At 56.8% G+C, this 15,212-nt stretch overlaps 1 protein-coding gene across 1 annotated transcript in view; it reads right to left on the reverse strand.

Moving 5' to 3' along the window:
- The window catches only part of TUB (TUB bipartite transcription factor), a 66,931-nt gene that overhangs the window by 13,659 nt on the left and 38,060 nt on the right, over nucleotides 1-15,212 (reverse strand). The window contains 2 exon segments of the mRNA XM_070803717.1: nucleotides 1,908-2,064; nucleotides 2,521-2,572. Of these exon segments, the coding sequence (XP_070659818.1) occupies nucleotides 1,908-2,064; nucleotides 2,521-2,572 (209 nt within the window).

Below are 15,212 nucleotides of genomic sequence, written 5' to 3' on the forward strand. Positions count from 1 at the left end.
ATGGTAAAGAATCGGCGTGCAATGCAGAAGACCTGGGTTCAATCCTTGGGTCGGGAAGGTCCCTTGTACAAGGGAATGGCTACCCACTCCAGTATTCTTGCTTGGAGAATCCCATGGACAGAGGAGCCTGGCAGTCTACAGTCTATGGGGTCGCAGAGTCAGACACGACTGAGCAACTAATACTCACTTTTTCACATCTTTCTCTGGGAATGATCCCTGTGTATTTTACATCAACAGCCAGCAGAGGGCAGAGCAGAGGCAGCAGAGGCTGCAGGGGGCATGGCTCCTGGAAACCCGAATCCCACATTGGCCAGCCTGGTGAGCAGCCTCTAGAGCTAGGGAAGCCTGGACCTGAGACGCTGCCCTCACCCCGCCTGGTCTGGAGTCTGGGCAGGGGACAGCATTCAGCTGACTGGACCTGGGAACACAGCACAGCTGCTCCAACCTTCAAAGCCCTGGGACAGAACTTTCCTCACTTTATAGGGAAGGAAACAGACTTGAGAGGGTAGGCAACTGGCTCACAGTGACAAGTGAGCAGGTGACCCACACGACCAGAAACTCTGACTTTGGCTATGCACTCTCAGAGGCGCTGCGGTCTTTCTGCAGGCCTGGCCCAGCCCAGCACACAGTCAGTGCTCGTGAAATACCTGCCAAAGTGACTGCACAGATGTGACCTGCCAGACTCTGTCTCAAAGTCTCAAGATGTTGGCTCTGGCACAAACTGGCAGGGCCTGAAGTCCCTGGAGCAGGCTCCCCTGCCACGGGCAGACTCAGATGGCCAGGTGCCAGGCTTGGCAGAGCTGGGGCGGTGATGCTGGGCTCCAGTGGATGCACACTGAACTCCACCAAACCCAGAACGGCGGGGGGCCTTCTCTGCAAGACACTGTGGCCGCCCTTGGGGCAGCACCCATGGACGAGGAGTGAGGGGAAGGCTGCCAGGTAAGGCTGGGGCTGGGGGCCGTGCCGGCTGGAGCAGCTGAGGCTGCCTCCCACAGACCATCCCCTTCTCTAAAGGGCTTCTGAGGTGGAGCAGACACATCAGCTGCGGCCCACGTGCTGAACTGAAGCGCACACGGGGGCATTACTGTGAAGGAGCCCCACGGCGAGGCAACTACCAGTCGTCTGAAGTGGCTGGAGGCCGCATATGCATATCCCGAGGAAGCCCGGAAGGAGGGGAGCCTTCCAACTGCAAAGCCAGAGGCCTGCAACCTTCTTATAGTCACTTGTCGACAGAGGAGCTGCCGTGATCACTGGCCACCAGCAGGGGGCAGTGGGGACTGAGCCTGAGTCCTCCTTTCAGGCTCAGAGAGACCCACCCTCTGCCCAGCCTGGGGTTCTCAGCAGAAAGGAGGGTCCTGAGCACTGGGATGAAATCGAGGCGTCCCTGCCCCCAGGATGAGCCGCAGAGAATTCCCTTCCCAGGAGACTCCGCTGAGAACCAATGTGTACACAGCTGGGAGCTGGAGGCTGCTGGTCATCACGGCTCCATGCAGGGACCCGTGGGCCAGAGGCTGGGCGCACTGAGGGTTTGGGGAACCCAGGAAGGGGAGGCGACAAATGTCTGTCTATCTGTGACAAGAGGCATGGGTGAGCAGCATGTGAGATGGAGTCTTCTCGAGAGACAGAAAGCTGGCGGGGAGCAGACTGTTCTGCTCCTGAGAGGTGCCTCCTGCTTTCAGGGAAATGTTCCAGATCAGAAACCTGGGCTTTTGAAGTCCCAGGCCCACAAAGCTGTACCTTCTGGCCCCACACCTGGCATGGGAGCCCAAGGCTCTAGATCCCAGCCTCCCTCTGCCTGTCCCACCACTCTGCCCACTGGGCACCCCCAACAGGATGGGCCCCTCAGCTATCCAGGCCAGCAGGAAGTCCCTGAGGGCCCCCGCAAGCAGTCCCAGGGTGGGGTGTACCTTGGTAGCCGGTGCTGCCGCTGAGGTAGGACTCCACCAGGGGGGCCTGCTCCTCCGACTGCCGGGCCCGCCGGCTCCTGGGCCGCCCGTCGGCATTGGCCTGCACCATCAGGGGCTCCTGGCGCTTCTTCTTCTGCTTCTGCTCCAGCAGGGCCCGCTACAGAGGCAGTGGACACACACACGGGTTGGCGGGCCCTGAGACAGCCGACCACCTCCCCAAGGGAAGGCGCCCAGATGAGGACTTGGGGGACCCTGCTGTCTCCGTATGGTTCCAGAGGTCACAGTGGGGTCCACGGCCCACTCTGGCCTTGTGCCCCAGGACTTGGGGTCCAAGGGAGGCAGGCACGTATCAGTCCAGGTAGTTGCCCTGGCAGGGTCACAGCACAGTGGCCTGAGCTGCCTCCCAGCAGGAGCCTTAGGTGCCAGGGTGGTGCTAAGCTGGTGAAGGAGAGAGCTCACCACTTCTCCCTGGGAGGGCCCCCTCTCTCCACCACACAGGATCACCCAGGAAGGAGGACCGCTCCCCCACCCCCCGCCCTTGGAGACCCCGCCCAGACTCCGGCCTGGATGGCGCGTGCTGGCCGCCCTCCCACCCGCCTCCAGCCTCACTCACCTGCCTATCAAGCTTCTGCTGCCGCAGGTTGCTGCCCTCATCATCTAAGACACTGCAGGGGGAGAGAGGGTCACTCAGGGCTGGCCTACGAGGAGCCAGGACCACCCAGAGCCCTCTCCCAACATATCTGGGTTCTTTCAGCTCCTCCCATCATGGCTGCTGGGCATGGGTCGGGGCAGAAGGGTGAAGCTATATTCTGGGAACTGGCTAGAGACATAGACATGAGCTGTCTTTCTGCTACTTCAGGGACTTACCTCCTACTGCGATCCCTGCTGCCCAGGGACTTCCCAGTCTACCCCGCCCCGGTTAACTGAGGAGGAAACTTTCCCGTTGGGCCCATTAGGGCCCGGCCTGACTGAGATCCAGGGGGCATCAGTCACAAGCCGGGCCCCAGGCGGGGCTTCAGACTCAAGAGCCTGCCCCTCTGGCTCAACCCCTCCATCTTTCCATCCTTCTGGTGGAGGCTGGGTCTTCTGGGGCAGACTCTCGCCATCCATTCATGAGCAACTCCTGGCTCTCCAGGTGGTAAAGCGGAGCTGCTGACACTGCCCACCTCCCTGCCCCACTTCAAGAGGACCCCGGGATTTGGAGACTGAAACTGAAACACCAGCCAGTCCCTCCAGGCACGGTGAGGGCTGGGTGCAGATGTGTGCAGGGCGGACACAGCACATCGATGCACAGCCCAGCAACCAGCCGCTGGGTCCTTCCTTGGCTGCCTACACGGAGTGGGTGGCATCAAATCCTTGAGTCCTTTAACTAAGGTCGTGGGACGGGCAACCTCATCTCACAAGGACTGGCCCTGCCTCCAAGTAAGGCAGAGCATGAGGAGGGAGCGCCAAGCACTTAAGCTTTCTTTCTAGTCTAACACATGCATGAGACCTAGACCCAAGCCTGTAGAGCCAAGGTCAGGCCAGCTGCATGGGGGCAGGGCTGGAGCCTGAGGATGCGAGCTCTGGGAACCCCCAGACTGCCCTGGCCCCCTTATTCCAGAGCCTGCCACTGAACCAGACCTTGTGTGGGTACCTGCACAGGTGTGTCCAAGTGTGCTGGGTTTGTGTGTGAGGCTGTAGAAGTATCTCATGTGTGCGCACACTGGGAGATGTCCACATGTGTAAGCATGTACCTGGATATACATGCATGCAGACACCGTGTCAGAGGTGGGTGTCCTGAGCGCAGCCAAGCACGGTCGCACGTAAGGAAGTCACATCACCCTGCAGACAAGGTGAGGTGATCCACCTCCTCCTGACAGCAGCAGCCCTTTCCAACTGGAACAATCATTGACCTGAAATGTCCTTTCAGCTCAGCAAACTGCTTGTGCTGCAGGGGCTGGCTGGGGTTGGCGCGGAGTCCACGGATTGCAGACGACCCACCACCCAGCCCGCTGGCTTCACCGCCTCCCTGGCCACGACCTGTGAAGACTGCGTATTTTGAACTAGCAGCTGTCCTACCTACTTGACATCTGGGAAGGACTTGCCCAATGCCCATGGGCTGCTCTACACACAAGAAGAGCCCGATTGTGATCTGGGGCCCTTCATAGATCAGCCTCATTCACTAAACCCTCAGCAGCCAGAGCACAGGAGAACACACTACTCAGACATGCTTCTAGTCAAGGCCTCAGTCTCCCTAAAAGAGCCTACCTGCCTAAGAGCACGCAGCTGCACGTGGGCCTCCCCAAGGGCAATGCTAGGCCCAGAGGACAGAGAATAGCTCTGAAAAATCCCAGCTGGCTGGGACAGTGAGGGTCCCGTCACAGGAGGCCACACACAGGACAGGCAGGGCAGACGGTGAGCAGGGTGCCTGGGAGTCCAGCCAGGTCCAGAGGCTACAACTCTTCTCCTGTCTCTCTGCCTCCAGCCAATGGCCTGACTGGAGAGTTCAAGGGCCACACATCCTCAAAGGCTCAGTGTACCAACACCACTGTCCTCATGGTCCATGGTGCTACCTGGCCGAGAGGAGCAACGGGGCCTGAAATCCAACTGTGCCCTGCCCTCCATGCTTTGTGCCTTGGCACATGTGGGGCAGCGGGCGTCTCAGGCATGTTGGCCACCTCTGCAAGGCTGTGCTGCCTCCCCTTCCTGCCAGCAGGAGAGGCTGTTTCCTGGCTCACCGGGATGACGTGAGCCAGTCATCTAGGTCATCCCTGGCCCTGGGCTTGGCTGAGCAGGACACAGGCAACTATTTCCATGGTGCTGACACCATGCAAGGAGCTGACGTCTAACATGAAAAGGCAACATCCTACTGAAAGGTAAGCTCACATAGGCAATGCCACCTCCAAACTGCGGATCACAGTGGTTGCTCAACTGACAAAAGGTGGTTCCTGCCGCTGTGGCCTCCTTGCCCAGTGCCCCCCACCCCACCCCAACAACCTCATCCACGTGGAGAGGACATCTTCCTAGCACAGGCACTGTCCCACTGCCATGGACTTTCCACTCCGTTCCATCACTTCCTCTTCCTCTGTCCCCACCTCCATCCCCCAATGGGGGAGAAAGACAAAGAGTACGACTACAGGTAGAATGGACTTAATCACCGGCCTTCAGAGAAAGATCAATGAATGCAAGGGTGAGGCTTCTGAAGAGATTCCAGAAACTCAGATACCCCAGAAGTGCCTGGAGAGCCACCCCCCTCCTGAGTGGAGGATGCAGGTGAGTGCGGGATGCAGGGCAGGGGGCGGCAACCGGGGAGAAGCAACACGTGCCTGGTGAGCAAGACCCATCCAGGAGGGCCGACAATCAATCCAGCTAAACGAGGAGGCTCTGAGAGCAGGCAGCAGCCCGTGCAGGGCAGCAGGGTGCTTTCTGAGAGCCACAAAAGCAAAGGGTGGACCACATCACCTGGCACCCGCCAGCTGGTAGTGGGTGGTGTTTCTGCCTGACAACAATGTACCCGGAGCACACAACATCTGTCGCTGGTGAATAACAAAGAATCCCCTGCACACAGCGCAACAATGACAACAATGGTGGCCGTCTCCAGGGAGAGCAGAACCAGAGCTCCTCTCTCACCCCGAAAGCAGCCCAGCCAGTCCTCCCCACCTCACCTCCCCCAGACAGCCCTGCCTCCTACAACAGAACCTCTCCCAGGCATCTTCTTTCCTCACTCCCCGGCCTGCCTCCTTCTGCCTCTGTTCTGGACAGCACTAAACGATAACCATGAAAGGAGACAGTAATGGCCTTTTAATGACTCGGGCTCCAATTATGGAATCACTGCCAAGCCCAGGCTGCCAGCTGCAGCCCCGCCAGGAGACTCGGACAGGAGACAGGGCACTGATGGATGGGTCTTCCAGCTGACCCCGGCGGCTGCTTCACGGCGGTAACCAGAGGGGCCGGGAAAGCACTGGCCACTAGCTCGTGAAGGCCAGAGAAACCTAGTCTGCGGTATCCATCCATCCATCTGCTCTGCCCAAGGCCAATCAAGTGACCCCTGAACCTCCCAGGAGATGGCCCCTCCACATCCCCCAGCTTCAAAGCCACCAGACAGATATCTGAGAGTGAACCATGTATGACAGCAAGGGTCAGGGACACTTCTTCCAGGGGCTGGAAAAGCCAGACTTGGCCAACGTCGCCAGGAACCCAGGTCCCCCCTCTCGTTAGACCCCACCTCCATTCTCCGGCTAGTCCACCAGAGCCGACCAGAGGCCAGGCCCTCCTCGGAGCAGACCCAGTCTCCAGGCCCACTCCCTGCCCTCTGCTCCCTTTCCTCCCGCTCAGCCACAGTGGGGCCGGCCCTTGCTGGACTCGGGCCGTCAGGCAAGTGTGTTGGCAGGGGAGGAAAGACCACCTGCTTGGCTGTGAACTCTGCCCAATGCTGGAACCTCCCCACTTCCCAGCACGTCCAGACCTGTGGCTTCTGTTGCCCAGTGGCTGCTTGGAACATTGTGGGCAACATGGTGGAGGTGGGAACAGAGGCAACCCCAGAAGAGAGAGGACCACTACTCACAAGAGCCAGCCTCCCAGGATGAGGCTTCTCCATGCCAGCCACTGGCTCCCAAACTTACCAGGTCAGTCCCAACTGCTGGGGGCACTCAACCCTGACTTGATAGTTCAGACCTGCTGGGGAAGCTGCCCCAGAATCAATCCCCCCACCTCACACTTTTCTTTTTCAAAGCCAATGACACATGGGATTCTAATGCTCAGCCATGCAAATAGAGACCAGGAGTCAGAGCTTGCGATCTCTAAAGAACAAAAAAGAAACTGAGAAGTTGCTCTAAGGCTGGAAGCATGCAAGCACAGTCTTCTGTTCAGATGCGGGAAAACATTATAGTGTGCAGAACAGGGTGGAAGGGGTCAACTGAATATCTAGACAGGATGTGACCATTAGGAGCAAGGCCAAGTACGCTGGTAGGTCAGGACACATGTCCTCGGGCCTATCAGAAAAGATGGGAGGACAGTACAGCCAGGCCTCCGCATGGAGCTGCAGGGACCGGTGACCCTACCACAGGGGCAAGACGAAGCCATGCCCGTGGTGTGCTGGGTCAGTCAGATGATAAAGGTGTTGGCAACAATCGGTCATGTCATCATCAAAGGAGGTTTCTATTAATAGCACCATGCTTCTCTTGGTTAGCAGGTTTTTCGATGACCTGACACAAGGCAGGGCTCTGAGCAGACTTACAGGTGAAACGTAGAAGAGATACTAACTGTCCACTAAGAGAGTGTGAATTCAGAAGACCCTAGAAGCCTAACAGGAAGTGGTCAAATCTTACAGGTGGGTCCCCAAACACCCCGTCTTCCCACACAGGCAGAATGGAGAAGACAGGGCTTGACATCAGCCTGATGAAAGACTCCGCAGTTTTGCTCACAGAGGCCTTGAGAGGAGTGGTCAGTATCAAAGCCACCCCCCGGGGTGGTAGGGCTGGAGGGCAGAGGTCCACTGTGAGGAAATAACACCTCACTCTGCTCGATGCTGGACATCTGGACAGGCCACAGCCAGGACGCCGCCTGCGGCTCCAGGAGTTGGAGGAGGGCAGAGACCAATCTGAGCGCATCCACAGGCTCCCTGCTCCCTGGATCGTTTGTCAACTTTGTGCTCCTGCTCCCTCCACCCCGGGCAGCAGCAAGACGACTTCCCAAAGACGCTCGGGGTGGGAGAGGAGAGAAACTCCATGTGGAACTACGGGCAGAGGGTCTGCTCTTCCCTCCTGCGGCCAGAGGCAAAGCAGCGGGCCAGAGTCCGGGCACCTCTGAGGCAGAACTGAAAGACGGGAGTCTTGCCTAATGAGCAGTCATTCCTCTCCCCGAGAAGCGGAGTGAGAAGGGCAGTACCAGGAGGATCTTAATGAGGACCAAAGGAGGGGAAGGGCTTCCTTGGTGGCTCACACAGTAATGCAATGCAGGAGAACCTGGGTTCGATCCCTGGGTCAGGAAGATCCCCTGGAGAAGGGAATGGCTAACCACTCCAGTATCCTTGCCTGCATGGACAAGAGGAGCCTGAGGGGCCACAGTTCATGGGGTTGCAAAGAGTTGGACGTGACTGAGCGACTCACACACAGAACAAGAGGAGGGGAAACCCAGAGACAGGAGTAGGCTCACTCTAAGGGAGAGTTTTCTAATGGTCTCGTCCATCGGAAGTGAGGCTGCTGGCAGGGATGCTGAGGGGAGCGTTCACACAGAAGACTGGGCAGTCTGTGAGGGCCCTTCTTGCCTGAAATTCTCCTTCTCTGACCTAGAGCTGTGCTTTGCCAGTAGCACTCAGGAAGCCCCGTTTTGACGGGAGAGTACTGCAGCCCTCAGGGGTGCTGAGAAGCCAGGTGTGGGGCCAGGAGAGCTGGGAAGTCCTACAGTCTACCGGGGAATGCCACTTTGATTCAAAGCAATGGGCACCGTGTCCATGCACGGTCATGCCAGGCATGTGCCAGGCTCTTCAGGTGCATTCCCCACTCTCCAGGAGTTCATGGCCGGTGAAGGAGGCGCCAGGCAGCGGGCACAGGACGGTGCAGACAGAGCACAGAGGACAAGGCTGGTCATCACTCCCTCCCTCCAATACACCTGCGGCCAGCAGGCTCTCCTGACTCTCACTGCTCCTCCTTCAGCCCATAAAACGTAAAATCATGAACCAGGGACGGTTAATACTCCTCAAGAACACAGGTGAAGGAAGAATGGCAGAAATAAAAATCAGTAGTAGTAATAATATGGAAAGAAAAAAAAACCCAAAAAGTTATAACAGTTGTTACACTTTATAAACTAAATGGCTCCCTTCTAAGTCAGAATGTGAGGTTAATCCATGATCATTACAAATTGAGTCACAATTACCCTTAAGAAGATTAACACCAGCTGTCACAGCTTCAAAGAAAACGCGCCAGGTCTGGGCGATGCAGGTGCAAACCACCACTGAGGCAGCAGAACCCCCACCAGGAGAGCTAACAAGATATCGACCCACCTCTGGTCCCCAAGCCAGATGATACCCTCCAGTTCCGACATGCTGTGACACGAGGGAAACCTCACACCAAAGCACGTGCACACCCGCCTCTCCCCCTCATCTCCAAGTGCATCGCCTCACCATCTTCTGCCCCAGTTTCCTCTGTGATCAGGCAGGCATGTGGCTATGACTGCGATCAGCAGCCCTGTGAGTGCAAAAGGCAATTTGCATCTGCTCCTCTGGGCCAGATCTCCTCATTCTGGAAGTCTACACCCAAGTTCAGTGCTTTCTGAGGCTCACAAAAGCTCAGAAAGACCCCAGCAAGGTGGGAGACACCGACAACTTCTAACTCCAGCTCACCTCCAGCTAGACACCTACCCTCCCCGCCACAGAACAAGAAAGAGGGTGGCAGAGCGATGGGACGGTGGACAAGGCAGGGCTGCAAGGGGGCCAAGATGTTCCTTGGGGCTGGGCTTCAGGGTGGCAGGATTCTGTGCTCCAGATGGAGTGTGTGGGCTCAGGAAAGGAATGAGAGGATGGGGTAGTTGGGCCTGAGCTGGGGCAAGTGCCAAATCCCTCTCTGCAGGATGCCACTGCCTGGGACTCGTGGGAAGACTGAGCACTCCGGGAGACAGCCCCACCTCCCTAGTGCCCTCTCCCCTAGAGGCAGGCTTAAGCCTCCCCAGTATGAGGCTGACTTTCTCTAAGACCTGAGCGCTCCCTTCACAAGTTGCTGTGGTTCTTGGCTCCTGGGAGAGGCTTCCTTGAACCACGATCTGGCCTGGTCCCCAGCCTGCGGATCCTAAACATGCCATCACATCCCAGCTCCACGCGCTGCCCCTTTTCTCCCTTCCTCGTCAGTCAGTCTGTGGCCACCAGCCTGCCATCAGCACCCTGGGCAGGTACTCCCACAGCACTCATAGCCTCTAATCTCACAGGCACTGCCCAGGCATCCCTGCTGGGTGGTTAGAAGAGGTTAATGACACTCTGTGAGCTGCAGTGTCTTGTAGAAAGCCCTCAGCACACACGTGTCAAGAAGGCCAGGATGCTCCAGAAACTACTTGCACCCCCAGCCAAGATGCCCTGTGCGGGGTGACAACCCTTCTGAGTCCACAGAGCCCCAGTCCCCTGATGGGACTGTCTCCTGGTCTATATGAGACTGCAGTGTGACTGCATATGTTCACAGGAAATCCTGGGTTGATGTGTGTGTGTTGGTGGGAGGGGCGCCCACAAAAGCTAACTTGGGAAACGCTGAAGCCCCCAAAGCAGCTGAGATTAGAGACCACAACAATTCTCAAGAGAAAAACTGAAGTCTCAGGCCAGGGACAGGTGCTTGTTTGTAGCAGGATCTACTTTTAACAAGCCTCAGGCAGTTTCAGCTGATTTCAATTTGGATGCTGTCTGGACAGACTCATCGAAGAGCCCTGTCAGAATTATTTTCTATCAGTGACTGGAATCAGGTCTCTTTAAGAGCAGGCTGTGTTACAGGCAGGTCTGGAGTCTGTGCCTGCCAGCCACAAGCATCTGCACCTGGGCTGGCAAGAACATGGTGGACCTTAGAAGTCCAGCACCCCTTTTACACACATGCCTCTCAGGGGAGGCCTGGAGATAGCCCCGTAGCCCATGGCAACCAAGGAGCCAATGGGTGGCCAAGGATCTAGTGCTGCCATGGCGATGAGCTCTTTTCCAGTGGTAATGGAGAGAATGGAGTAGAGTGGATGGGGAAAGGCCTGCACCTGTGCAAGCTCCAGAAACCGCCCCCCGACCACCCCAACCTCCACACAGGTGTGAACACTCAGCTGTCCTTGGGACAGACCACAGCATCCGGGAACACAGGCAGGCCATGCTTCCCTGAGTGTGCCCAGGGTTCCTAGGTTCGCTCTCTTGTGCATGTGAAGGCAGTTCTCATGTACTGAGTTGGTTTGTATGCAGGTGTTTAAACCAGTTAGCAAGTGGATTTCTGTGTCTTTGATAGATACCAGTGGTACCTGTGTGTGGGTAGTGGGAGGCAGGTATTCCACCAAATACAGGATGTGTGTGTGTACAGATAGGCAGGAGTACACCTGTGTGATCCCGAGAATCAGTGAGTGTGTGTGTGTACACGCACGCAGCAATACATGGAGCATGAATATAGAAGCAGCCTGTGCTTTAGGTTCAGAATGGCTGTCTCCAGGAATTCATGCTCTGACTGTGTGAACCGACCAGCAGGAGCGTCTTTGGTCCAGTGGACGTCCGATGGGTGCATGTCTGCAGATGTATGTGTGTGTGCACGCGGCTATACTGGCGTGTGACCAGTATGCTGGGCCTAGGAGGGGGCTCAGCACGGTTAACTCCCTCCCCAGGCAGCCACATGGCGCTGCCCGCCCCAACAAGGCCCATACAGGCCCAGAGAACTGGCCTCTTCCAGCAACGCCGGCCGATAAGTGGGGAGGACAGAGCAGGCAGGTTCACTGGGGGGCCCCCAAAGTTGGGGTAGGAAGGCCCAGCGTCTCTAACCCGCGCCCCTAGGGTAGGGCCAGATGGGGAGGGTACAGCTGTCCTGCGCCCCAGCCCTGCATCCGCAACCAGCCCTGCTCCCGGAGTTCGAAGTGGTGGGCATCCCGACCCAGCACCCTCGACCCTGCCCCGAGCCTTCAGCACTGAAGGGTGGTGGGCTAGTCCCGCGCCCGGGGGAGGAGTGAAGGTGGGGGCCGGCGCCCGCGTACCTGTAGGGAATCCAGTCGGAATGCGGCTTGGAAGTCATGTCTCTCGGGGGCGGGGCGCCAGCTGCGGCTCGGAAGGCCGGGGCTCTTGAGGGCCGGCGCGGGGGCCCTGCTCAGCTTCCGGGCCGCCCAGGGCCGCATCCTCCCGGGCCGGGGCGCTGGGCCCCGCCGAGGCCCGCGCTGCACGCCAGGGCCCCGGCCGCGGGTTCGGAGAACGACTGCTTGCGCCGCGCGATGGGCGAAGCGGCGGAGTGCGCGGGGCCGCCACGGGCGTGCGCGCGCGTGGAGGCGGGAGAAGTCGCCCGCACCGCCACTCGCCGCCAGAGGGGCTGGGGCCCGCGCCGGGGGCCCGGCCTTGGCGTGGCAGCGGCGGCCCGCCCCTCCTCCCTCGCTCCGCCCCGCCCCCGGCGGAGACCCCACCCCCAGATCGGCTCCGGCGTCCCAAACGCCCCCGCCCACCTCACAGAAAGCTCGGGTCCTCTGGCTCCGCGCAAGTGAGAGCGCCTGCGCCCACTTTGGGTGAATAGAGGCGCTGCCACTGGGCGGGTCCCCGACCTCCAAGCCTCAGTTTCTCCTTCTGTGAAACGGGGATAATTCTAACACCTACCTACCTGAACTACCTATTTCCGCTAAGGGATGGGAAACCGTTGCTTAAATGGGGTGAGGGAGAGAAGTACAGGGTGGGATCCAGTTGTGTAGGAAAGGAATGATGCTCCAAAAGACCGAAAGAGCTCCAAGGGGACCTTCAGGTGCCGAGCACGGAGGTTGGCCTTTCCCCTTCCAGGTAGCTCCATCCGCCTCCCCGGGGAACCTTCTTCGGTTTTAGTAAAGGAGGTGTCTTCCCACTGCGGAGGAGTCCTTCCCCTCTAAGCTATAGCCGTCAAGACAAGGATAACATTCAGTCTAGTGCATCCTTAGCCCTTAAATTTTATATTACTTAATCTCCACAGCAGCCTTGAGAGGCAAGTAGTTGCTGCTGTTTCCCAGAGAATAAAGCTTTGGGAAGGCTAAGATGTCCAAGGACAGAAAGCTCCCAGCGATCCGGCTTTAAAGGACCCAGCGTCTGTCTTCCAAAGCCCTAAGGACCACATCTAAACGGAGGCAAAACCTCTCAACAAAGATAACCTTACAGTCTCTGAGCACTGAAGTGGTTCTGGCTGTGACGAGCACCGAGTTCAAACCGTGTTGAGGTGAAGGGCAGCCAATCCACAGTAGGACTGGCTGAAGCTGGGGGAAACCCGGGGATCGAGGAGGGGTCTCCACACTACAGGTGGGTGTCCTCACGTGCACCGCTGGATTGGGCAGCTCCATCCCCCAGCCAGGCCAGGGGAGTGTCCTTGACTGCCTGGCTAATGGTGAGAGCCTGGAAGGGCAGCCCGCTGTCCTTCCATATAGGAGGGCCCCTACAGCCGCCCTGGGTCCACAACCAGGAGCCCCCATCTCAGGACTCGCCCCACTATAAAAAACAGTAACCAGGATCTTGGTGGGGTGGGGGTGGGGGGCGTTTGCTGAGCATCAGGTGCCAGCTGTATAATTTGTGTAATCCTCACAACCACACAGTGGTAGGTGCTCTTATCATGCCCATTTTGTAGCAGAAAAAACAGGCACCGAGAAGACAAAGATCTTGCCCGAAGTCACACACCTGTCAATGGTGAAGCCAGGATTCACACACCAGTGCCCACAGCCCTTGTCCTTAGCTTCCTCCTGCCTATCACAGTTCTTGCAGTGAGCATGCACGCACGCGCGCACACACACACACACACACACACACACACACACACGCACGCCGCCTCCCTCTTCAGGCTTCTGGCGCACAGGGCAGTCAGATCCATCTCTGTCTACTGCAGCATCAATGATCGCCAAAGGCTGTGACCTCTGATTATTTATCAACCTCCAGAGCTATCACTGTCAATGAGAACAGAAAGCAGACAAAAAAAAAAAAAAAAAATTCACCCCAGAGTAGGGTGCAGGGGCAGAAGATAGGGTAGTTTCCTTGTCTGCTGGGACCCTTGGCCTGGGCCTCTGTTTTCACTCCTGTCAGGTTCTAGAAGGGCTGCAGAAAGGGGCTGGTCCCTGCCCTGGAGACCAAGGCAGCACAGCAAATCACTACCCAAGGCCTCTATCTGTCAGGACCTGTGGACGGAACACTGCCTAGAAGCAAGAGGTCAGTACCACCCTCCAGACCACTAGCAGCTACCAACCACTTCAGAGATGAGCTGAGAAGACTGCCTCTTCAAGAACTTCAGGCTACTTTCCTCCTTTTTTCCCAAATTATCTGACACCTTAAAGCAATCAGAATCAAGTTGGAAGGTCTCAGGAGCCTGGAGTAATTGAAACTATTAAATAGACACTTTAAGTTCTGTCCTAAGGGAACATAAACTGGAGGCAGAGTGAGGTGCAGAAAAAAGACAGTTCTCCATGTCTCTTTCTGTGGAGGCTGTGTGCGCCCATGGGATGTGGGGGAGCCAGAGGGGCTGTGTGCCATGTATGCGTGAATGTGTGTGTGTAAGGTATCCTTGCAATCATAATGGGCCTGCACAAGAACATTTGTTAGTTGATATGTTGATATGTGTGCATGAGGAGGATCTAAGCATGTACTTCTGTGAGTTCTACAGGGATGTGTGAGTTTCACACTCAATTCAGAACTGGTGATGGGTTTTGCTGCTCAGATGACTTCCCTGGTTGACATTTTAAGCGTATGCCCTTGGCTTCTACTAAAAAACCACTCCAGAAAGGCATGAGAATATTGTGCTAAACTGTGGTTAAAATACAGCTGTGCTGTACAGTGACCCTTGAAGAAGTACCTAAGCTTTTTAAATTTAGCCCAGGAACAAGGGTATCTCTACTGAAACAGAGCAGCCCACACGCCCTCACCACCTGTCCCATTCCTCAAAGATGAGGTATTTGCTGTGAATTTAAATTCTCCTCCCGGCATGTTAGGCATTTTCGAACATGGTCATGGCTTGTCAAGGGAGAGGAAGAATACATCGGGACAGAAACAGACTGAAGGAACCTTCACCAGCTGCCACCCACCTGGAAGGGACCCTAGCGCAAGTTCCCCTCAGTAAGGCTTGTTCAGTTAAGGAAGAAGGTGAGCATGTTGGCACCTTGCTACTTCCATGTGGAATCTTAAAATTTTCTGTTCCTAATTTAACAGTTTGAGTGTGGGCCACCTTGCATCAATTTTGGAAGCAAAAGGATATGAAGAATAAATGAACATGGATTCAGATTGGGCACCAAGTCCCAAGGTGTCCTCCCAGCTTCATAGCTTGGCACAGTACCCTTGTTTTCTGAGGGAGACAGTGCAATCGACCAAACATCAACTCGACCCAACTGGGCTCAAGGGTCCTTGCAGCAATTCAGCAGGTGTCAGGCTCAAGCCTGCTCTCAGGGAGCTTTCAGTTTGGCAGGAGAGACAGAAAGCACCAACACACCGGTATCACAGTCCAGGTATACAAAGTGCTGGGAGCAGCCAGTGATTCTAAAGGGAGGGACATCAGGTTAGGATAAGCCTTCCCTGAGAATGAGAAAGGATGGCAGTTGAATTGGGCCTTGATGGATGAGGAAGTTTTTTGTTTTTGTCAGCCAGGGAAGTCCCCAGGAGGGTTTTGATAGACAGCTGAGGAAGGAATGGGTGAAGTT

This window comes from Bos indicus, chromosome 15 (assembly GCF_029378745.1).
Source record: "Bos indicus isolate NIAB-ARS_2022 breed Sahiwal x Tharparkar chromosome 15, NIAB-ARS_B.indTharparkar_mat_pri_1.0, whole genome shotgun sequence".
Lineage (NCBI taxonomy): Eukaryota > Metazoa > Chordata > Mammalia > Artiodactyla > Bovidae > Bos > Bos indicus.